The sequence below is a fragment of the Neovison vison genome, chromosome 13 (assembly GCF_020171115.1).
Source record: "Neovison vison isolate M4711 chromosome 13, ASM_NN_V1, whole genome shotgun sequence".
NCBI lineage: Eukaryota > Metazoa > Chordata > Mammalia > Carnivora > Mustelidae > Neogale > Neogale vison.
The window spans coordinates 134,849,218-134,872,432 of record NC_058103.1 but is presented as its reverse complement, the minus strand read 5'-3'; the positions used below and the strand labels follow the sequence as shown (position 1 = coordinate 134,872,432).

Here is a 23,215-nt window from a genome sequence, read left to right as displayed (position 1 = left end):
AAATGGGATTACTATGTACTTGGGACCTGGTATCTGCCTATTTGGCACTGGATTACGCACGTGGGGAAAAGAGGAATCTGCGTACTGATCTAGGGGCAACATCAACATCTCTTTTCTCATCAGATGTTGACTCGGACTATAGGCCCTGGAACCACCTGGTGCAGGAGACATGTCAAGAGGGGAGAATTAGGAATTGAGTGTCTTCATACTCCTTCTAGGAGAGGGGCTCCTTCTGGGGTGGGACAGACGGTGGCTGGGGCCCCAGGAAACTGCACTGGTGAGCGGAGAAGGCTTCTGAAGCCGTGCTTGTCTCGCTCCCATGGCACCCCCTGACCACACGAGGTACCCAAGGCCTGCCGGCTGGGCAGTCCGCCCAGCTGAGTCACTTCCTGACCAGCAACATCAGGAAGGGCTTCAATGTCTTTTGCAGGTGTCATTATTATGTATGTAAAAATCAGGGCAAGAACTCAATCCTGTGGGTCTATTCAAACCAAATGCAAAACTGACAAGGTCTCTGCCTGAAAATGATCGATGACCGTTGTAAAACTCAGGTGTCTGGGGTTGCCCTTGAAAAATGATTTCCCCTCTGAAAGTTCTTAGTCTTGTTTCATAGGCTCTAAGGCCAGTTGGGGAGGAGGAGGCTGTGGGGGGGGGCAGGAAGGGAGTGTGTTCATGACAGCCCTGTGTATACAGGTGGTGTGTCTGCTTGTCCCGTGGGCTCACTTGTAAGGTTCCACAATAGTGTGGAACATTCCACAACAATCTTGAGGCTGCTGGCCACTGAGCTCAGTTGGGGGGGGTCAGTGTTTGGGCCAAGGCCACGTAGTAAGTGGCAGAGGAGGGACAGGACCCCAGTTGCCCCATTTCATGGACCAAATCCCATCTTCCTGTATTAATTATGGTTTGTACTGGATAAAGCCTCCATGTGAGCCAGGAAATAAGAAGTCAGGTTACTGCCCAGGTTCACCATCTTCCCTAGCACAGGGTCACTGGCTTTTAATTTTCCAGCCCGGAGAAAGAACTGGCCTAACATCCACAGGTAACCACACTCTCCTTGACTGGCGTCTTATTAGGGACAGAGCAGCAGGGGAAGGACAGACCTGTTAGCACACTCCATACCTCGGGCAAGTTACTTAATCTATCTGAGCCCCAGTTTCTTCATTTGTGGCTTGAGGATAATAAAATGTTCCTTGCAGAATAATTTTGATGATTAGAATAGCTTGGAACAGGGGCACCTGGGTGGCTCAGTCATTAAGCATCTGCCCTAGGCTCAGGCCATGATTTCAGGGCCCTGGGATTGAGTCCTGCATCGGGCTTCCTGCTTGGCAGGAAGCCTGCTTCTCCCTCTCCCACTCCCCCTGCTTGTGTTCCCTCTCTCGCTGTCTCTCTGTCAAATAAATAAATAAAATCTTAAAAAAACCCCAAACAGAATAGCTTGGAACAGGTGAGCAGCAGTGAGGGAGCCTTCTGCAAGTGCTACTCTTATTATTAACAGTCAGTGCTTGGACAAGAGCAGAGAACGGACCAGGGAATCCCTGGAGCCCAGGAAAAGGTGCTGAGCCGCTTGGCCTGCTGGCTTAGCTCTCTGGGGGGGTTGGCCACACCGCACCACCAGGCCCCACAGGCAGGTGTGGCTGTCTGCCTGTGCCTGGCCCCTGGCCCTGATCTGGCAGCTCAGTGAGATACCTCTGGGAGCTGATCTGACCCTGAAAACAAATGCGACCGTAGACAAGTCCAAGGGGCTGCTTTCAACGGCAGCCCCTTGTAACCTGAGCGTGCTGCATTCGGGATAACACAGGGGGCACAGACAAGGAATTCTGTCTCCTCCTGCCTCCCCTCTGCCTCAGCTTTAATTAAACAGGGAGGAGACCACAGTGTCTCCTGCAAGCTCTGGATTAGCCCCAAGCATCACTGTGAAGACATTCTGGGGCTTTTAAAAATCCCAGCAAACAGATCTATAAAAAACATATCTGGTCTTGTTGGAAGTCCTCTTTCACTGTGGGGTATTTTTTTCAGGTTGCTCATTACATTAACATTTAATATGGCTCCCTGAGACTGGGGAAACAAAGAAACGAAGCAGTAATAAATCCAGCGGGGAAAGCTCCCCACCAGACGACCCAAAGGGAGGACAGCCCCTCACGTTCCCCCTCCCCAGCTGTGCACCACAAACAAGGCCTGGTGACCTGGCCCCCAGCCCCGGGCAGTCCCCCCGCTGGGATGGGGAGTAAAAGACACATGGGGGGGATTGTTCACTGGAAAAGCAATAACAGAATGAAAAATTCTAGTGCCCAGGGAGCAAAAGACTTATGGCCAGAGAGAGAAATCTTTGACTTGGACATATCCATGGGCTCGTGGTATTCATTTGGGTGTGGTTGTGAACAAGAATTCCCTAAAAAACTGGGGAAGGCCTTTGGACCCGCAGACCCAAGTGACAGCGAGACATGGTGCAAAGCTTCCTTGCCCGGCTTCTTTGGGGGCCATGATGACGGTGCTGGTGGCGGCCAGCAGTAGGAACAGCTGGGCCCACCTTCTGCACGCCTACCATGTGCTGAGCCCTGGGCTTAATGTCACTCTCATTAGTCCTCATTTATCATCCCGCTAACAGTGGCTACGGCCAGGGTGGCGCTCAGAACATAGTAGGTGCACAGTAAACATGTATACACCACATTGGCTTTCAGAGAAGAGGAACGGGAGGCCCAAAGTATCCCTGCAGCTCCTCCCCAGTGACAATTCCAGCCCCTTGCCCCCACCCCAACCTCCTCCAGGGCCACAGGGCTCCCCAACAGAGAGGAACCGGGTCTCTGTCATCCATCCCATGGTGGCCCGGCCTCGATGACATGCTCCTCTGCAGCGAGGTCTGCCTTCTCTTCAACTTCTCCCAGCTGTAAAATCACGACTATAAATAACACCAGATCCCAAAGCGGTGTTTTGAGAATTAGCTAAAGGAGGTCGTAAAAACCTCAGGAAGATGGCAACGCTGCAGGAATGTTCGATACTTGCCGGAGCCCAGGTTCCGACGGTGGCGGGGGCGGCCAGGCTTCCTCCCCGGGCTCTGGGGTGAGCAGCAGAGCTGGCAAGGGGGGAGCCCTCACCGCCCCAGCGTGAGGGCCCCACGTTCTTGTGCTCTGCCGGGCAGGTTTGGCTCGCAGAGCCTGAGGCGGGGGTGGGGGAAGGGCAGACCCTCGTGCTAACTCCATTTTCTGCTGGTGTCTGAAAGGCACTTGGCTGGTGAAATGTCAAAAGCGCTTCAAAAGCATTTTTGACAGATTTCCCCCCAGACTTGGCATGAGCTGTGCAACCGTCGGAAGCTGTTGAAACCTGAAATAGCAGGTTTTAAACAGTAATGAAAATCCCCACTGTCTTTCCTCCAGCCTTGAAACTGGAAATGCTTTCTCAGACACACACACACACACACACCCCTTCAACTCATACTCCCTCTCAAACTGTTTTTCCTTCAGCCTTAGTTTGAGGTTTCCCCATGTCTCCGAATTTGCAACCTGCTGACCTACAAATTCTGGCTGGGGTTCTACAGCCGGGGAGCCCCAAGGTCAAGGTGACCCCCGAAAGCCCAAAAGGTCTGGTGATCCCAAGAGCTCCTGATTGTGCTCTGTGAGCCTGGGGCGCAGAGGACCCTGCAGGGCCACTGTCCCTGTCAGACCTCAGGCAGGAGCTGTGATCACTCTGGTAGCTTAGCTCTCTCAGCCCGTTAGTGACTGTGTGAAAGGCCTTCCCCTCCTGCTGGAGGAGGCTGGCCCAGGCGCTCTGCAAGCACTACAGCCTGCCTCCTGCCTCCTACGCACACCGCCACCATGTGCAGGCACCACTTTACAGGACCTGAGCCACATTCAAAAAGCTGTTATAAGACATCAATATTTGATAGGCTCATGGAAGAAATGAGAGTCTGATGAGAGACAGCAGAGCAGGGATGTGGGACCTGTGTCCTCCTGACCAGGGGTCAGGGGGTCACCGATAGAGCATGTGTTCCGTAGAGACAACAGCTTCTCTGATTCAACGGCAAGGTCCAGGTAGTGGCTAAAACCCAGGCTGCCATGCAGGGGAGTGACACCTCTCTCTGATCCCTTGCTCCACACAAAGGCAGCTAGTTTGACAAAGGTTACTGGGTCAATGGAGGGGCAGCAGGGCAACAGAGGGGGCAGAGGCATCTACTGTTAAACTATTAGCTCACTTCCATACAGGTACCTGTCCTGGCAATTTCCGGGGGCTCCCCTGCTCTATTGGAAGCTCATTTCTCTCAACTGAGCAGATATGGGCTCTAGACTTTTCTCCGGAACTCGGTTACCTGGTGGCAGGCTCTGTTCAGCCACACAAAATGTTCCACACCAAAGGGATAGTCTGGCCTCTCCCTTCTGCCCCTGCTCTGAAAAGCAATGAAACGTGATGACCCTCCTTTCCCTGGGTGCTTATACTCCTATGAGTAACATCGAATGGAGGACTGGCTCTCTTATCTTGATGCAGAGTGCTGGCTGCCTGAGTGGTATGGCTTCACACAGTCCAGAAAAAGGCCCTGATATTGCTGATGGATCACACACTTCCTCTCTGATGTGCAAGGTTCTTTTTAATAAGGACTCAACTTTTTATTTCACAAATGAGGGCAGACAACAGGCAGGACCTCAGAGAGAGAGAGAGAACACTAAAGAGAGATTTATACTAAAGTGTGAATGACTGATACAGAGCCCTTGGAGGAATAGGTTGTGAGAGACAATAGGCAGATACTTGACTTTCTGACAAGCATATGCCTGTGATAGTTCGAGCTGCAGGCATCTTAGATTCAGCTCCTCCATGTTTCAAGTTCACAATCTAAAGCTCTGACATTATTATGCACCTGAACAAAAGGTGGATTAAGAGTCAGAAGGCAGGGACCAAACTCTTAGCCCTGACATTTTTTAATTGTGTGACCTTGGGGGAAAAAAAAAAGCCACATCAGCACTGTGAGCCAGTTTCCTCATCTAAAACGGGGATGGGGCCAAATGAGATAATATGAGTGAATGTATTTTGTTAATTCTAAAGCACTAGTGGATGTCAGGGGCCACTACCACTGAGTGGTAAAGAGCATCACTCTCCACCAGCAACCCCATCCACAGCTATCCAGGCAGAGGATGCCTGCGTCCCACAGCACAGTGTGCACACTGGACCAGGCGACTGAGTGGCCTAATGTCATTGGCTCCTTGTCGGTCCATACCTGGGCTGGGTCACTGTCCACTCTCATACCCCCTGACCAGGACAGGTCTAGCACGTTCTCTCCTGAGAAAAGGAGCTCAGAAAATGCTGCTTGAATCACAGAGACTTGGCTTCAGACCCCCAGCCTTGCAGAGTGGGGTGTGGGGTCAGGCCCCCTCCTTTCTTGGAGGTGCAGGCTTTGGAAGTGGTGTAGGCTGAAGCACTTTCTGTAGCAAACCACTCTCGTTCTTGCTAAGACCCTGGAGCTGAAAGCCCTGTCTCCTTGCCCAGAGCACAGGAAGGCATCTACCAGCTGTCTGGACAGCACGGTATAGCAAGGTAGGAGCGAGAGGCTCTCCTGGACTTCTTCCCTGGGGTGCTGCAGCCCAGAGGCTCTTGTGTGCTCACTCCTTCCCCTGACCTCCCAAGGCCTCTAGGAGGTGTTGTGATTTCCAGATCACAAGCTGGGGCTCAGGTGTGAGTGGAAACACCTGGGGCCTGACTGAGGCCTTAGAGTCGGACCAGTTCGCTTCCACGGGACCTCCAGTGGCACCAGGAAGTCAACGGTCCTTTGATCTCTTCAGTGAAAGGGAACGCCATACTCTTAACGCAGAGAGCCAATGGTTTTCTTTAAAAACACCATCCATTACAATCCCTCCAGAATAATTTGTTTCTAATCAGAAACATCCCATCATCTCAGTGGTGATTAATGCCTCCGGTCTTGAAACTGAAACATCTCAACTTGTGATCAAAAGTCTCACTATTCTAGAAAGAAATGTGATTTCCTCCTCTCCCATTTTAAGTGACATCTCCCTGCCCCCAGGTCGAATACCCAGCATTTAGCGGGTGGAAACAAGGATTTGCACAGATCTGGAAATAGCTGGCATCCCAGGAGGACAGGTCATTTTTCAAACATGGCAGAGAGTAATAATGCCCTCAGCAGGAATGGGAATGTGAGGACTGTCCCACTCAGGGGACCCGGGTTGGGGTTCAGCCATGAGCTGAGGCTGGGGGAGGGGCCCTGCCTCCCCACAGTTCTGGGTGCTGTTCTCAGGCACCCTCACCCAGCTACAGGAGAAGACTGGTGCCAGCCCCTTCCCAAGGGATGACTGGTCCTTCTTGCTTCGGTGGGGGCAGGACAGCACCTGAGGCATGTCCTCAGACTGGTCCGTCCATCAGCTCCCTAGAGACACGCTAATCTTTCTCAACAGCACCTTGGGGCCAAGTAACAGGAGATTTCTTAGAGGCAAAATGTCAAAGCTTCCAGATCACTGAGGCTCTGACAGCCCTCAGAGTTCTATTGACTTTCCTTTTGGGCAGCTTGTTTGAAGCCTTCAAAGTCTGGCACGTGGCGGTTTGGGGGCTGGTTATAGGAGAGGATTTAAAAGTGTACCATGCGTGTGATGAGGGCACTGTCCACAAGCCGTGAAGCCAAGCTAAGAGGTCAACGGCAAAGCAAATCTAGTCTAAACCAGTGTGAATATCGGGGTAACATTCCTCCAGTGGAATCCACTTATGTTGGACAGTTGCCCAGTGAATGAGGACCAGGAGCCCCATGGGGAACTGTATCCTTTCCATTCTCCAGAGAAGAAATGGGGAAAAGCAACGGGCAGATTTTTAGAACTGTGCTGTACAGATCTCTGCACCTGGGGGCGGCCAGCCCACCTGGTGATGGCAGTGGAAGAGGGAGTGGTGGCGAGGCCAACGGTCAGGGTGTGGTCCCCCGGTCAGTTCTGTGTGGCCCCTTCCCCATCATGCTTGCTTCCAGCACATTTGTGCCTCTACGGACTTCCAGTTCTGGGCCCGTGACCACGTTCTCACTTTGGGAGGTCAAGTCTTCCCTGGGCCCCAGCTCTGGCCAGACCTGCTGGGGAGGGGGCCGCTGGAAGCATGGGAGAGCACGCCCCACTTCCATGCTGAGTACTCTCCCTCTTGGCCCTGTGTGCACCAAACCCGTGCCATCAGATACCAGCCCTGAATGGCAGCCGAGATCATCACAGGCCATCAAGCTGTCCTATTTTTATGGCCAGGGGTCACTGATCAAGCTGGCTTGCCGAAGAGTAGGCTCTGTGGCCTTCCAATGCCTTATTTTCCAGAAAGCTGGGAGGCATTATTCACCATGGCCTGGCTAGTCAAGAGGCCAGTCAGCTAAGGGCTTGACCTCACTGGTGAACCTGGTGGGAGAGGGAGTTTGCTGGATGGCAAACCAGCCTCCGCAGCCAAGGAGGGGCGCTTGAACAATGGAGGAGGGCGAGTGGGAGCTAGCAGATCTGGGGTAGCATGGTGTTGGGCCTCTCAGGTATGACTTACATTCATATCCTGGGGTTCTGTACCTCCCCGCACCAGGAAGTTCATGCTGTTAAGAAAACCGAAGTGTCCATCTGGTCTTCGAAACCAGAATGGTGAGGCTCGAGAAGGCCAGGCTCTGGAGAGATGATGACCATCTGTGGGACATGCTGTGGCTCAAAAGTACCATCATGGGGCCTCTGGAGCACTTCTCCATGTGGCCTGAGCTCTGACCGGTGGTTCAGGAGCTTGGACTCTGGCAGAGGGGTGTAGGCCAGTCCCTTCATCTCTGAGCATCTACTGCCTCTCCTAGAAAACAGGGCTAAGGACCTGGCTGGAGGGCACAGGCGCAGGGGTATACCTCAAACAGAAAACGACGCAAGGTGCCTCATACTCTGGTGGCTGCACATGGCCTAGGCCCTCCCTGAACTCTCCTCCCCTCTGCTTCCTGCCCAGGGACATTTGTGACCATGGAAGTCTTCCTTCACTAGCACAAGTGACATGTGGGGTGTGACCACAGGACCCTTCTAATTCCTCGGGTAGAATGACAACTTTGTTCCAATCCACACCTGGACATGTGGAGTCTAGACAATGGTCTTTTGCCTCTTACTATGTTGGAAGGCTCCCCTTCCATGTCTTCTGACAATTCTGACACAGCAAACTCCCAAGTGTTTTCTTGTAGACTGGAACCCAAACTGTTGAGAGCTCGCTTCCTTTTGGCTAGCCTTTGGGATACACTGGTGACCTTTCTCAAGCTGGGTCTGACGCCCTTGGCTAGGAGACATTTCTTGGCATGGTTGTATAAAAGGCTGGGCCCTCCGATTGATAAGACAAAGTTAGATGAGGTCAGAACAGGTTAGTCCTGGGGACTGTGCCTCACCACAGCGTAAACACTGGGTGCTGGGTTTGGGGCAGGAAAATGGGCTGAGATGTCCAAGAGCTACTCACACTTACTATAATGCCTTGAAAGCTCCAGGCATCTCTGAGAAACAGGCAGGGCCAGTGTTAATGAGTCTTTGTTTCAGAGATAAAGAGAATGAGGGCCAGAGAGGTTAAGATTTGTTAAACGGTGCTTCAGAGCTGTAACTCAGCCCCTTGATGCCTCGAGTCACAGGACTCCAGCTTCTAATAGCATTTTTGCAAGACCCTTCAAGTGAAGTTCAAGTGAAGCCTTTCTCCAATGGAAGACACATCCTTGCAACTCCATCCTACATGTTATTACATCCACGGAGAAACTGGACTGTCGGCACTGGTTCTATTGCTCTGGTCAGATCTACTGATCAGGGAGTAAATAAAAAGGAGGTGTTTTTGGTCTTCCCCAAATTTGCAGTTATCCACAGGCTGTATTTTAGCACAGCTGGCAAACTGAAACCTGAGCTATTTGGCTTTTATGTCCTCCAGGAGCTTGGAGGAGACTGTATACTCACTTGCAGGAAGGTGGCATTTCTGCAAGGGCCTGATCTGGATAAGTTTTGCTTTTCAATGACCAAACCATCTCTCCTTCCATAAAGCAGAGGCACAAAGCAAATTACTGTCTGGACCAGGCAGCTAAATCAAAACATAGAGTGGCTGGAGGAGTGTTGGGGGCTGGAGTGCCCCTTCCTGGGGAAAGGTGCCAGGCCTGCTTGGCCCCAGGTCATGGTGGCCAAGCAAGGACACAGGCCACACTGTCACATTGCCAGATAATCTAGATAGGAGCCACAAATCCAGATTTTCAGGTGAAACCACCGTGTTTTTAAATGTTGGTAATGAATTCCAGAACATTTATGATATCGTGCAGGCCACACAAAAACTGGGGGCAATTGGGCCACCAGTTTGCAAACACAGGGTAAAGAGACATCAAGAGAAATAAACCGGGAGTCTTCAGTTGCAAAGACCAAAAAGGAAACATGAACATCCTTGAAGCTGCCATTAGAAATTTCCCTCAGCCAGTCAGAGGTTATCAGAAATTTTACAGTTCTTGGGAAAGAGTTCTCTAGCAGGCCTCCTGGCCAGTGGTCATGTGTCACAGCAGTACTTACCTCAGCACCCACCCCCCTGGCCCGGAAAACGGGCATCATAGGTAACAGGTTCACAGAAACCAGGGGAATGAATAAAAGAGCTGAAGAGCAAAGCAGATTTTGTGTCTGATTTACGTTGCGGTTCCATTTCACCATCTCTTCCCCCACCCCCGGCCTGCAGGCCAGGCTCTGGAAGATGGCCCTTCCTTTCTGCCACACCCCAGCCTCCCAGAACCCCCATCCGTGCATCCTGTGGGCCCTCACCCAGGGGTCCTGAAAGCGAAGGGAAGTGCCATTTGCCTCTGAGGCCCCTCCGCAGCCGCCTCAGCCAAGGCTCCCCCATGTTTACGAGGCTTTTGTGATGGCTGGTGGCCAAGTCCCCCGCGGAATGCTGGGGCACAGCCAGCACGCAGCACAGGAAAGCCAACTGGCATTGGGAGCACCCTGCTTCGTGCTCTGGGGGGCCTTCGGTTTCCTTCCGACTGCACGCAGCACAGGGGCACAGGCAGGTGCAGAGCCTGGAGAGAAAGTGAACTTGCCCAGGTGGCCTGGGACTGCCTCACGCCATGGAGGCCCAGGGTGACTGACTTCCAAGCTCTGGCTTGCAGAGTGCCCTGTGCTGCTGGGCAGGGTGGAGATGCAGACCCGCCACTCACCTTGGACCAGTCTCCAGTCTTCCACTCGTAGCAGCCTGAGTAGTCCTCACACGCCTCCTCTGCTTTGGGCCTCGTGGATGCATCGCATTTTCCTTGTGAATTGGTGCATGTCACAGTTCGTTTCTGTGTCCCTTTGCCGCAGGTGGCCGAGCACTGCAAGACACCGTTGGGATGTTTGACCCTGTCTGGTTCAGTTCAAGGTCATCAATGTCTATTAAGTTGCAACCGTGTGCCAGACCCAGTGCTGGGGATGCAAAGATGAGGATGCTTCTATAGGCATCTAGAGTCTGAGGCACATGGTCCCAGCTGTCTCAGCCAAGTGACCAGGGATGGGGAGAGCTTGAGGTACCCAAAAGACCAAACTCAGAATTTACTGGCCTGCTATCAGGTCCAAGAGACCAACACAGTGGAGAAGTTCAAGGGGCAAATGCTGGCGGATCCCTTCAGTGGAGCAGGGGACAGGGCCAGAGAAGCCAGGTCAGGACACCCATGCAAAGACTTCTGAGGCCCATGACTCCTCCTGGCTGGCCTCCAGCTCCATGCACTCTACCTGGGCCAGGCTGGGGCAAAAGCACAGGCTCAGGGTGGAAAAGGTGGAGATGCAAAGCCAAGCCATAGGTGACTTTCACCTTAGGCCATTGGTAAGGTCTTGCAGAGAGCTACAGTGACTGTGTTAGGTGTGGACGCCAAGAATGTCACCGAGCAATGGTCCCCGTGATGATTTACCTACTTCCCAGGAGACACCGCAAGAGAAAGTGTGGTGAGGGGACCCACAGAGGGCCTGAGGAATGACCAATCATGTGCGAGCCCTGAGAGTTCAAGATTCCCACGCCCTCGGGCAGGAAGAGCCTTGGAAGAAGGGAGGAGAGGTGGGGTAACGGGTAAACATGGCGGACCTGCGGGGTGTAGCTGGACCCAGCTTCTGGCATGCTCCCTCTGAACTCAAGGAGGGACCTCCCCAGGCTCCGACAGAGCTTACCACCTTAAAACAAAGACGGAAGCCCAGAAGGGCAGACCTATGACCTTGGGAGGATGGGACTGACAGCATACACGATCAAGCCAGCAACAGGGGGTAACACAGCCTGCAAACCCAGGGAGCTGACCCTCCTATTTTTGGGGTACGGAAGGCCTGCACGTCTCTACCACAGAAACAAAATGTCATTTGCGGAGATGGTGGGCTGAAGGCTGCATTCCACCAAGAGGTACAGACACAGTGAACCCCAGGCTCCCAATAGCTGGGTCCCAGAGCTAGTGGGGGGACAGCCCATCCACTGTGGTAGCACAAAATGGAACCCTCATGATTCAAGCATCTGTTTTCATACTTGCTTGATTTACTAGAAACATACAGCAGTGATATTTTTGAGCCACAGCAAACTTGATTTTTTAAAAAGTTCCACTGCGTCCCCTGGGAAAATGCATCTAAAGGACAAAAGTTGTTCTTTATATTTCTATTATTAACTTTTATCCCAAAATGTTATGTAGCTTTATTTTTCCGATGCGTTCAATTTAGCTCTCTGAAGTTTTTTTTGGTTTTGTTTTGTTTTGTTTTGTTTTTGAGACTTAGCTGGCTTATTTTAGAAGAAACACACATACTTCAGAACTGGCTGTGGCATCATCTGGGGGGAGCTGGAGAGCATGCGTATTTGATCCCGTGTGTGGGTGAGGGGTCGGCTCAGAATCTTGGAGGCAAGGGGTCAGTCCAGAGCAGGTGTCACCCTCTTGCAGTGGGAGCCTGGGTTACTGAGTTGAAGGTCAATCTCTCTGCTTCTATGCTTGGTGATGCTCCCTGACCATTTCATTAGCTCTGCCCACACCCACGCTCCTTCTTCAACTAGAAACCTACTTACCACTTCTGCCAGAGTTCCTGCATCATCTTACTTATTCTGCATTCCCTGTCCCTTCCCATCCCCTGCCCTTGAATTTCAGATGCTAATGTCTAGTCTGGTTCTTGACCAAACCTTGGTTCAGCCCTTCTGAGCAGCAGCCCATTGGCTGGAAGCCTGAAGCTTTGAGAAAAGGGCAGCATTGCAGGTGGGTCTTTCTCTGGAAGAACTGAGGACAGGAGACAGTCACTATCTTTTGCTTCCTTCCTGGTAACTGCTCCTCATTCTAACAAAGCTTGGAAGAAGCTGGGGGAGAGATAGGAAGGGCAATCAACAGATGCCAGCTCTACAAAGGCAACTTCTGCAGTCAAATAAATTTCTCTACCATGAGAAATTTAAACCCATTTGTTTCCGGATGAAGAAACATTAAAGAAGAAACATTTAAAGCTTCAGCAGTGGGGTGCCTGGGAGGCTCAGTCAGTTAGGCATCTGCCTTCAACTCAGGTTATGATCCCAGCATCCTGGGATTGAGCCCCATGGTGGGCTCCCTGCTTCTCCCTCTCCCTCTCCCTCTCTCCCTGCATATGCTCTTTCTCTCTCTCTCAAATAAATAAATAAAATCTTTAAAGGGGCTTTAGCATGTGGTGAAGCAACAGAAATACCAGTTTGGTGAGTATCTCGTGAATGAGGGCAAGATTTGATTCCAAGTTGACTGTTCAGAAAGAGGCATTTGGCTTGAGTCTGAACTGAGCCAGAAGGAGACTGATTGGTGTGGATACTATTTCAGCATTAGGATCAGGTACACTCAGAGATATAGATGTGAAACTAGAGATATTTCTTTAAATCTTGCTTTAGTTGTCTCACATTTTCCAATCTGGTGTTCTTAATGCTATGATGATAGTTGATAATGTCAGCCTTGGTTACTTTGGTAAGGACTTTTTTTTTCCTATTAAAAAGAGTCTGAATGGAAAATTTATGGCTTTGATCTGATTAAAGCATAAATTTTGTTTGGATCAAGAGCGAGTGATCAAGGACCTCAGGCTCAAGGTCGGGGGCAGGGTGGTGGGGGAACTGCATGCCTGCCCCGACCCCTCCAGCAAGTAGTCCCCCTCCCTAAAAGAGGTCCCCTGAAGGTTCAACTTACAATCCTAAGTACATATAAAAAATAAAAGTTGTAAACTCTTTTCCCTAAAATATAAAGTGCAGGATAAAGTCTCAGGTCTTCAAATGTGTATATGTCAAGATCTGTCTGAAAAGTAAACCTCATTTCTGAGCAGCCAAGGGTAGACTTTTCGTTCATTAAGAATGGGCTGAATACTTTCTTATTCAAAATAATTCCAACTGTTTGGCAATAAAAAAGAACTTTAAAAATATTTTCCACACTGAAGAGTGTCTTGGATTTAGCCTTTCTGACTTTCCTAGAACACATTTGATGGAGGACCTGAGGGAAACTTGCCCTTTATTCAAGCTATTTTTTGTTTTATGGCCAAACAGTCAAAATCATTAATGCAAAGTCAACACAAAGCCTTGAAGGATGATATTAACAAAGATAAAATATTTCCAGAATCAGTCTTCCAAGTTAAAACTTAAGGCTTAACTGACCTCTTTCCAAAATGTTTTATGGCATGAGATGTGTGACTCCAACTTGTATACTAAAAACTGTCCCTCCAAGTGTCTGCTTTGCCTCTTATAATCCGCAAAGACTGACACAGAGTTCAGAGAAAATCTTTGAAACTGCCTTCCCAATCTGATGGCACTAGAATTCAAATACACTAAAAGAAAATTAGGTCAGCTGGTTAGTCAGTTGGTATGTTTACCTACGTAACTACCTCCCCAACCACCCACCCAAACATCCATCCATCCAGCTACCCACCCGACCAAACAACCATCCACCCATCCTGCATCCATCTTTAAATGAGAATTTTCTAAGGAACTGGGATTGAACTGTGGTAAATATTATCAAAAACATATATACGATCAAAAACACATTACCCATGTTTGTTTAGCCATATTGTCTTCTCAGTTGGAATTTAGGAAAGCGTGAGCTAGAATACATCTTTTTTAGTTACCTAGGGGCTGGCAAGCACTGTGATACTTGGGATTGAGTCACAAATAGCATAGAGGGAAAGGCACCATGTTGGGGTCCCTGTGGACAAGGCAGCCCGGGCACCCACCTGTGACCACTCAGATGCCTCCCAGATGGACAGGCAGTCTTGGCCTTCGCAGCTCTGCACTGGTGCCGGCCGGGGGCCTGGGCAGTAGAGGGGCCGTGTGGTGACGTGAGTGCCGTCTTGCAGTTGGTATACACAGGTCACCTCACGATGCTGGATCCCCTTCTCACAGGTAGCTGAGCAGGGGCTCCATGGGCCTGCCACCCACCTGTCCAGGAGAAGGAAAGACAGTGAGAGAATAACCCCGGTGGGGAGGCCAGCTGCCCCAGGGGGCCTTCCAGACACATCATGGAGTCTTGGGCCTATAGCATGAGGGAGGGAAATGGACATAGAGAGCTTTGCAATTGACATGCAAAATAATTCTGAAGTAGTAGAGCAGAGGGAGTCACATGAGTTAAACAGGTCAAAGGCTTATTCAAAACAGAAATCCTTCTGCTCACAACAGCTCTATGGCAGATTATAATTATTGGTCCCGAGTGGTTGCTCTCCCTGGGGCGGGATCACATATCCCACCCACTGTCTACGTCATGCGTCATGCTTTGTTCAATGGGGTCTGAGTGGACATGAAACCGGCCATTTCCCAGCAGAAGCTTTGAGTGTGATTGTGTGGTTTGGCTCTGCTTCTCCCCGTTTCCTGCCCTCTGCCATGAGAACAGCAGGTCCCACCATGGGAATCTCCGACATCTGACCTCTGCCATAACAGGACATGGCTGTCAGCCACTGAGAGGCTCAGGTGGTTTGTGACTGCAACAAAACCTGACCGGCACGGTCCCTGACAAAGGACACCCAGGGCCAGCTTGAACACACCAGGACCAGGGACTTCCTGGTCCTCCAAAGAGTGGAGGGCCTTCTTGGGTGGGGACAGTCATTCTTGAGGAGGCAAGTTGTGGGCTGGGACAAGACTGAGCTGGTGACAGTGCTCCACTAAAATGTGGCCTAACTGCCTTCCATTTCAATGACCAGGGTCTCAGCCTGGTGTGGCAAGAAGCTGAGCTGTTGGAAATCACGATTTCTCAGGACACAAGTGGGGCTTTGAATGCCTTTTTGGGGACACAGAAGGACCCTCTCCTCTGTCGGTCCCTGCATGAGCCTCAGATCCTCCCAGCTCCCAGGAGCTCACCACTTGACAACGTGGCTGAATCCGGGGTGCCTGGGTGGCTCAGTGGGTTAAAGCCTCTGCCTTTGGCTCGGGTCATGATCCCAGGGTTCTGGGATCGAGTCCCGCATCGGGCTCTCTGCTCAGCAGGGAGACTGCTTCCCCACCGCCCTGCCTGCCTCTCTGCCTACTTGTGATCTCTGTCTGTCAAATACATAATATATAAATCTTTAAAAAAAAGGGCTGAATCCACTGATGGCCAGGTCTGATAACCATTCAGTTCTTCCTCATTAGTTGGAATAGCCCTAAGCTCCTGAAACCAAATCTGATCATGTTCTACTGTTAGAAATGTCGGTGGTGTCTTCCACCACTGGCAGGGTTCTTGAGGGGACACTGGGTGATGCCAGGCCTCTCTTCATTTCCAGGTCCAGCTTATTTGCTCATTCATCTATCCCAGCACGGCACATGCACGGAGGGCTTCCCATGTGCCAGGCACTGTTCTAGGTTCTGATGATGAGGCAGGGAACAAAACAAAGCCCTGTCCTCTGAATCTTAGCCTCCTGATGGGGACAGACAGTAAACCAAGGAAGGATACAAAGTAGACTATATATAGTGTATAGTAGATATATATATTTATGTCAACTATGTCTATCAGTATATATACCCAATATATAGTTGATATATATAGAATGATAAAGATACACAGAATGATTGATTTATAAAGAATGGTAACACAATAGACCATAAATAGTGTATACTATACATCATACATGAATAGAGAAGATGCCACATGGTGGTAAATGCTTTAGAGAAAAGTAAAGCTATGGAGGGCAGATGGGGGAGGGGGTGAGGGGTGTGCACTTAAGGTGGCAGGGATGGTCCCATGGATAAGCTGACATGTGAGCAGAGCCTAGAAGTAAGCAAAAAAGTCATCATGTAGTTCCTTGGGAAAGGACTGATAGGCAGAGAGCACAGTGGGTGCAAAGGCCCTGGGAAAGAGTGTGTTGGCAGGGCTGAGGAACAGCAAGGGGTCTCGTGTGGCTGGGGGAGGGCTGAAAAGAGAGAGGAGCAGACAGAGGAACATGAGAGAGGATAGGGTGAGATCCTACAGGCCCTGGTTGGCCACTGTGGCTCTTGTTTGCATAAGATGCAGTCACATGGGGTTTGGAGAGAGGAGTGATGTCCCCTCCAAGCTCAGAGAGGGTCATTCTAGCTCTGGAAAGATACCAGTCTACAGGGCAGCAACGAGGAGACTACTGCACTAGTCCAGGCAGGAGATGAGGGTCATTTGTATTAGCTGGGGGTGGTGGCAGTGGTTGGGTTAAACTTTGAGAAAACCTTGGGAGCTACCCAGGCCCTCTCCCCTCCACCTCTATATTGTTCCTCCTTGTCTGTTAGTGCAAGCTCAGGCCTTGAGCTCAAGCTTTTCTGACTTCCAGTCCCCTTGGTAGAGCTCCTCACTGTCTTCTAAGCGCCTGCAGGGAAGCTCTTCTTACCAGATCCCTTGCCTATGCTGTGGGATGGAAGTGACCGTGCCTACCCTGGAGTGTGAGGACAAGGGACATATTGCCTGCAAGCTGCTTACACCAACACCTGGCACACTTAAGCCTATATAACTCTTGGTAATTGTTCTTCTTTATCTCCTCAGTAGGTGATAATGAAGTCCTAGAGAGCAATGAGCAAATCTTGCCCCAATTTTAGCCTGGACAACACTCAGAATGAAACCAACTCCTACCTATTTCTCCTCTTTTGGTCTCAGGAGTAACAGGATTGCCTTCTTAAATATTTGAAGATAGCTCTTTTGTTCCCCTTTTAAGTTTTCTCTTAACTTGATCAGGATAATTTGCATGTGGCAGATTCTGAATCCTTTCCCTTCTAATTCTCTAATCAGTCACTACTATTCTCAAAATGGATTGCTTTGTTGTGGGCAAAATGGCCCAGATGTGGTCTGAAAGCATCAGGGGAGAATGTGATGATTTTTTCCCCTCTTTAAAGGGAGGCTCTGTGTTCATTAAAGTAGCTCAACTCCACACTATGTCTGTTTTAAGCAAGCAGACTGCACCTCTGTTAGCTCCTATGACTTCTTTTTTTCCTCTCCTGAACTGACTCCCAGCCAGATCTCCTTTGTCCTGACCTTTTCCCATTGACTTTGTGAATGCAAATATGAGGTTCCAGCTAGAGACCTGTTCGGTGCTACTGCATTGACCTCAACCATGGAAAAAGCTTCATATCCTCCTCTTGTTTTGTTTTTTTTTTTAAGATTTTATTTATTTATTTGTGTGTATGATAGAGAGAGAACATGAGGCGGGGGGAGCAGAGGGAGAGGGAGAAGCAGACTCCCTGCTGAGCAGGGAGCCCCATGCAGGGGCTCGATCCCAGAAGCCCCGGGATCATGACCTGAACTGAAGGCAGACTGAGCCACCCAGGTGCCCCCTAACTGGAATTCAGATAAAAACTTACAATAAAAACACTGATGGGGAAATATCTGGATGCCCCTGCTCATGGCAGCATTATTCATGTTAGCCAAAAGGCGAAAGCAAGCCAAGTGTCTGTTGGTAGATACACAGATAAACAAGGTATGCTAAGTACGTACCATGGGGATAGGATTCAGCCTAAAAAGGAAGGCGATCTTGTCTCAGGCTGCAGCATGGATGACCCTGGGGGACGTTACGCTGAGCAAAATAAGCAAGTCACGAAAGTAGACATCCTGAATGATTCCGGTTGGGTGAGGCAACTGGAGTAGATTCAGAGAGACTGAAAGTGGAATGGGGGCTACCAGGTGGGAAGGAATGGGGAGCTCATGTTTAATGGGCGTGGAGCTGCGCTTGCGCAAGAGGTCTATAGACTTCTGGAGACGGTCCGCTGTCGTGGCTGCACAGCTCTGTGAACATACTTCATGCCACCGAACTGTAACTTAACAATGGTTAAGGTGGTAAATTTTTTTTTTTTATTTCAATGTCTTTTTAAATTAAAAATTTTTTTTTTTAATTTTCAGTGTAATAGTATTCATTGTTTTTGCACCACACCCAGTGCTCCATGCAATCCATGCCCTCTCTAATACCCACCACCGGGTTCCCCCAACCTCCCACCCCCCACCACTTCAAAACCCTCAGATTGTTTTTCAGAGTCCATAGTCTCTCATGGTTCACCTCCCCTTCCAATTTCCCTCAACTCCCTTCTCCTCTCTAACTCCCCTTGTCCTCCATGCTATTTGTTATGCTCCACAAATAAGTGAAACCATATGATAATTGACTCTCTCTGCTTGACTTATTTCACTCAGCATAATCTCTTCCAGTCCCGTCCATGTTGCTACAAAAGTTGGGTATTCATCCTTTCTGATGGAGGCATAATACTCCATAGTGTATATGCACCACATCTTCCTTATCCATTCGTCCTTTGAAGGGCATCTTGGTTCTTTCCACAGTTTGGCAACCATGGCCATTGCTTCTATAAACATTAAGGTACAGATGGCCCTTCTTTTCACTACATCTGTATCTTTGGGGTAAATACTCAGTAGCGCAATTGCAGGGTTATAGGGAAGCTCTATTTTTAATTTCTTGAGGAATCTCCACACTGTACTCCAAATTGGCTGCACCAACTTGCATTCAAGGTGGTAAATTTTACATGTATTTTACTACAATTTAATTTTTAAAAAGTGATGGTTAGAAACAGGGAGTAAAGACATGAGAAAGGGACAAGGAGGTGAAGTGTCTCCTCTGTCCCAGGGAGGCATGGATGAGGCAGGAAACAAGGCTGGTGCTCAGCTCCAGGCAGCCATGTTGTGGCCATGAAGCACCTGTGCGGAGCATGCTCCCAGCCCTGCCTGAGAGATGGGAGGAGCTGGCTCAGAGTGATCAGAGATGTTTTTCGGCTAGATTATTATTATTATTATTATTATTATTATTATTATCTTGTTTCTGATCTTGACAAATACCTCAGCGAGGTATGGGGAGAAAAAAAAATGACTTTCTGGAAACTGGTTTTTGTGGCTGAACCATTTTACCAGAATGAGTACACGGCTGCAGGAAGCTGGTCTACGGTGGTGGACCATCTCCATGCAAGTCAACATCTGAGGAAAATTCCATTAATTCCAAGTCCAGGAATTTGAGAAAGGAACTGCTATTCCATAAAACAATTCATATAACAACTGAAGTCTGATTTTTTTTTTAGATACTCATTCCCCCTAAAAACCTTAACAGTGACATTTACTAGCTAAGTTTGAGTTCGCAGATCTTCTTAAAAGCAGTAAAACAAATTCTTGAGGAATCCACTGTTAATGCTCCTTTAGTTCAGGCCACCCTTCCTTAGTTCCTCTGGAGTGAGGAAGGATTCCTTTCCTGTCTAATAGGAAACAGACGGCTCCTCCACACACACTTCAAGTTTGCCCGTTCTAATCAGAACCTACCTGAGACCTTGTATTATTAATATTATTATTTTTACTACTGCTATAGCAAATAACCATAAATGGAATGGCACAAAGTAACAGATTTAGCACCTGACACTTTGGGAGGTTGGAAATCTGACATGGGTCTCCCTAGTCTAAAATAAAGGCTCTGCTCCCAGGGCTGCTTCCTTCTGGAGACTCTGAGAAGACCTGCCTTTTCCAGCTTCCAGACACTGCCCCCCATTCCTTGGCTCGTGTTCTTTTTCTCCATCTTCAAAGTTAGCAGCTTCTGGTCAAGTCCTTCTCACACTGTATCCCTCCAGCGTTCTTGTGTACCCTCCTCCCCCTCTTTTAAGAACCTTTGTGATTGTACTAGACCTGTGTGGATGCTATAGGATAATCTCTCTATTTTAAGGCTAAGCTGATTAGCAGCCGTATTAGTCTGCGAGGGTTGCGGGAGAAAGGACCACAAACTAGGTGGCTTGAACCACCAGAAAGTTATTCTCTCATAATCCTGGAGGTTAGAAGTTAAAAATCAAAGTGTTGGTAGGCTTGGCTCCTTCTGAGGGCTCTGAGGGATCTGTTCTATGCCTCTTTCCTCGGTTGTAACAACAGCTGGCCATCCTTGGCATTCCTCGCTTGTGTGAGTGTTACTCCAATCTCTGCTCCTGTCTTCACATGGCGTCTGCCCTGTGTCTCTATGCCCTTACATAGCTGTCTTTAGAAGGACTCCAGTCAGATTAGCTCAGGGGCTCACCGTGCTTCAGTATGACCTCATCTTCGCTAATTACACCTGTAATGACCCTATTTCCAAACAAAGTCACATTCCAAGATACTAAGGCTAGGACTTCAACATCTTTTTTGGGGGCGGGGGTGGAGGTGGTTGGGGGAAGGATACAATTCAATCCAGAGCGCAAATTTAATTCCAACTGCAACCCTCTGATTTCCCTCATTTCCCTTTGACACGGAACTCAGCATACGCGGGAGTTCTGGGAATTAGGATATAGACATATGTTGGGGGGGTGTTATTTTGCCTACCCCAGACCCATCATATTCACAGTTCTGAGAAATTTCAGCTTTTATTCAAAATGCACGTTCTATTCAAATTTTAATTTGGCTGAGATTTAAACTAGGCAAAGATCTTGTGAAATCTGCTGAAATCTGACTTGGTGGTTACAAAGAACAAATAACATATTCAAGATCCTGTTCTTTTCACATGGATATTTTATGTTGACTATAAAGTGAATCCCAAATATAGACAACCAGAGAGAGAACACTGGTAGGTCATTCACTTTCAACAAGTTCAAACTGAAAAAAAAAAAAAAATAGCATGAGATGTATTTCAATACAAGAGGTGCTTGAGCTAACAAGTGTGTCTATGGGATTCAGTGAACTTTATCCATCTCCAAAATGCATCACTAAGAAGGGTCTGGCATTGGCTGAGCACCAATCTGGGCCGACCTCTGTGCCAGGGATGTTCTCTGCATTGACTAAATTAACCAAAGGAAGGAAATGAGATGTTCGTATGTGACAATCTGAGCAGTTCTTACAGAGACAAATACCAGGCATGGCATCATACAGGCCACATGTAAAATACCACAGCTTAGAAAGAATGATGCAAAACAGATCCAAAGCTCCAGGAAGCTGCAGGGCAAGTTAAAGAGAGAACAGCTACTATACAAAGTACAGTTGCTTTGTTCAACCTTGGCTTACATGTCCCCCAGGCACATGAGTGTCAACTTTATGCCAAGTTCTCAACTGAGCGCTGGGGCACTTGGCTCAGTGTCCCTACATTCATGAAGCTCAGGCAATTGTGTAGTCCTTGGGGGAAAGAGAAACATATAAACAGACAATTTCTTCACTATCTGATAAGTGCTGTGGAGGAAATGGAGTTTGAGTTGGATCCAAGGTGAAGTTGGCCCATCACAGAAGCCGGGCTCAGTGCTCTCACAGAGAGAGCCGGCTATGATATGCCAAGGAGTGAGAGAGTGAGGCCGCCCAGTTTGGGACAGCTGGTACTCAAAGAGTACTTAGAGGTGGGTGGAAGAGAAGTTGCCTTGGGTGTCTCAGGTAATCATGAAACTTGGAGAAAGGTGATGGCCTTCACCGAGGCACTAGTGGAGAAATGGAAAATGGACTCAAGGCTGTTTAAGAGTGAGACTGACAGGGCTTTGGGTATGTGGGGTCAGAGACAAAGGGAACAAGAGTCAAGATCAGGATTCTAGAGGGCTCAGAGGACACCAATGCTGCCTCCACAGTGATGCAGAACACAGGGAGAAGACTTGGCCTGGGGGGCAGAAGGGTGGGCACCACTTTGAGAAGGTCAGGTTGAGGCAGCCACTGGGAGCTGAATGGTGCTGGGAAGGGTCTGCAGGGGCAGTTCTGGCGTTCAGGGGTGTGGTCTGGGGTGGGGACACAGAGTGGGAAGTCATCAGCAAGAAGGTCATGGTAGAAAGCTGGTAAGAACAACTCACTTGGGAAGCTTCTACAGGGAGAAAAGAGGACAGAGGACAGATGGCAGGGGCCAGGAATGAGAGCATCTATGACTGGAATAAGGAGCCAGAGAAGGGACAACCAGCAAGACTGTTCAAGAAATGCCAGACAGAATTGGGTTGGAAGAGGCCTGAAAAGTATTCTCTGGATTTAGCCACAAGGAGGTGTTGCTGACTGGGGAGAGGCCCCAGGGAGAAGGGCTGCCCGCGCTGTGACTGCTCAGTTGAATGAGGGTGGAGAAGAGAGACTTTGTGGATGCCCTTCAGACAAATCTGATTTGATGTCTACACAGTGGGCTCCACAGATCTCAATCTTGGGGTAATACTCAAGCTTTGGAAACCAGGCCTGTCCCCATGGCAGAGGTAAGGAAGACCTCTCACCATTCTCATTGGGGCTCTGGTCAAGAGGCTGCTCATGGAAGAAGCACCAGTGAGAGAGGGCCTCTGAGTGAGAAGGAAGTGCTGAGAATAGCTCCAGAACAAGCCAGGAGCTTTCTCTCGTGGACATGTCTGTCTACAAGGGGCAGAAGCTCTGGGGAAAATCATCCTGGGCCAGATGGCAGAGCAGGTGACCTGTCAGAGGCCCACATAGTATCTGAGACGCAGGTGGCCAGCAGGGGCGGGAGGCCAGGGACTGGTGAGTAGAGAGAATGTGTTAAGGGGAAGACTGGGACTCAGTCAGGGCTCAACCCTGTCTCCCCTTTGAGGTTTGGGGCAGAGTCCAGGCCCGTTGGTTAGTCCACTTTGATAAAGGGTCTGGCCTTTGATAAGAGTGATATTGTCCACCCCAAAGCCAGGAAGCACCCAGGATGTCTCATCTGGAAAGCTAGATGGGTCGAAGCTCTCCCTTTTCACTTAGAAAGTTTGAAGAGGGGTACCTGGGTGGCTCAGTTGGTTGGGCATCTGCCTTTGGCTCAGGTCATGATCCTAGGGTCCTGGGACTGGGCCCCAAGTCAGGCTTCCTGCTCATAGGTGAGCCTGCTTTCCCTACTCTCCCTACTCATCCTCTCTCTTGTTATCTCTGTCTCCTTTCAAATAAGTAAGTAAACTATTAAAAGCAAGCAAGAAAGAAAAAGTTTGAAGAAAACTTGAAAACACAGGCTCACATTTGCCCTTTGGTGAGTCAGCT

At 49.4% G+C, this 23,215-nt stretch overlaps 1 protein-coding gene across 1 annotated transcript in view; it reads right to left on the bottom strand.

The window, feature by feature from the left end:
* Window positions 1-23,215, bottom strand: part of ADAMTS17 (ADAM metallopeptidase with thrombospondin type 1 motif 17) — a 271,748-nt gene that overhangs the window by 4,811 nt on the left and 243,722 nt on the right. Inside the window, exons 17-18 of the mRNA XM_044230904.1 lie at window positions 14,118-14,322; window positions 10,121-10,273 (exon numbers count right to left, since the gene is read on the bottom strand). Of these exons, the coding sequence (XP_044086839.1) occupies window positions 10,121-10,273; window positions 14,118-14,322 (358 nt within the window). The remainder of the gene's footprint in view (window positions 1-10,120; window positions 10,274-14,117; window positions 14,323-23,215) is intronic.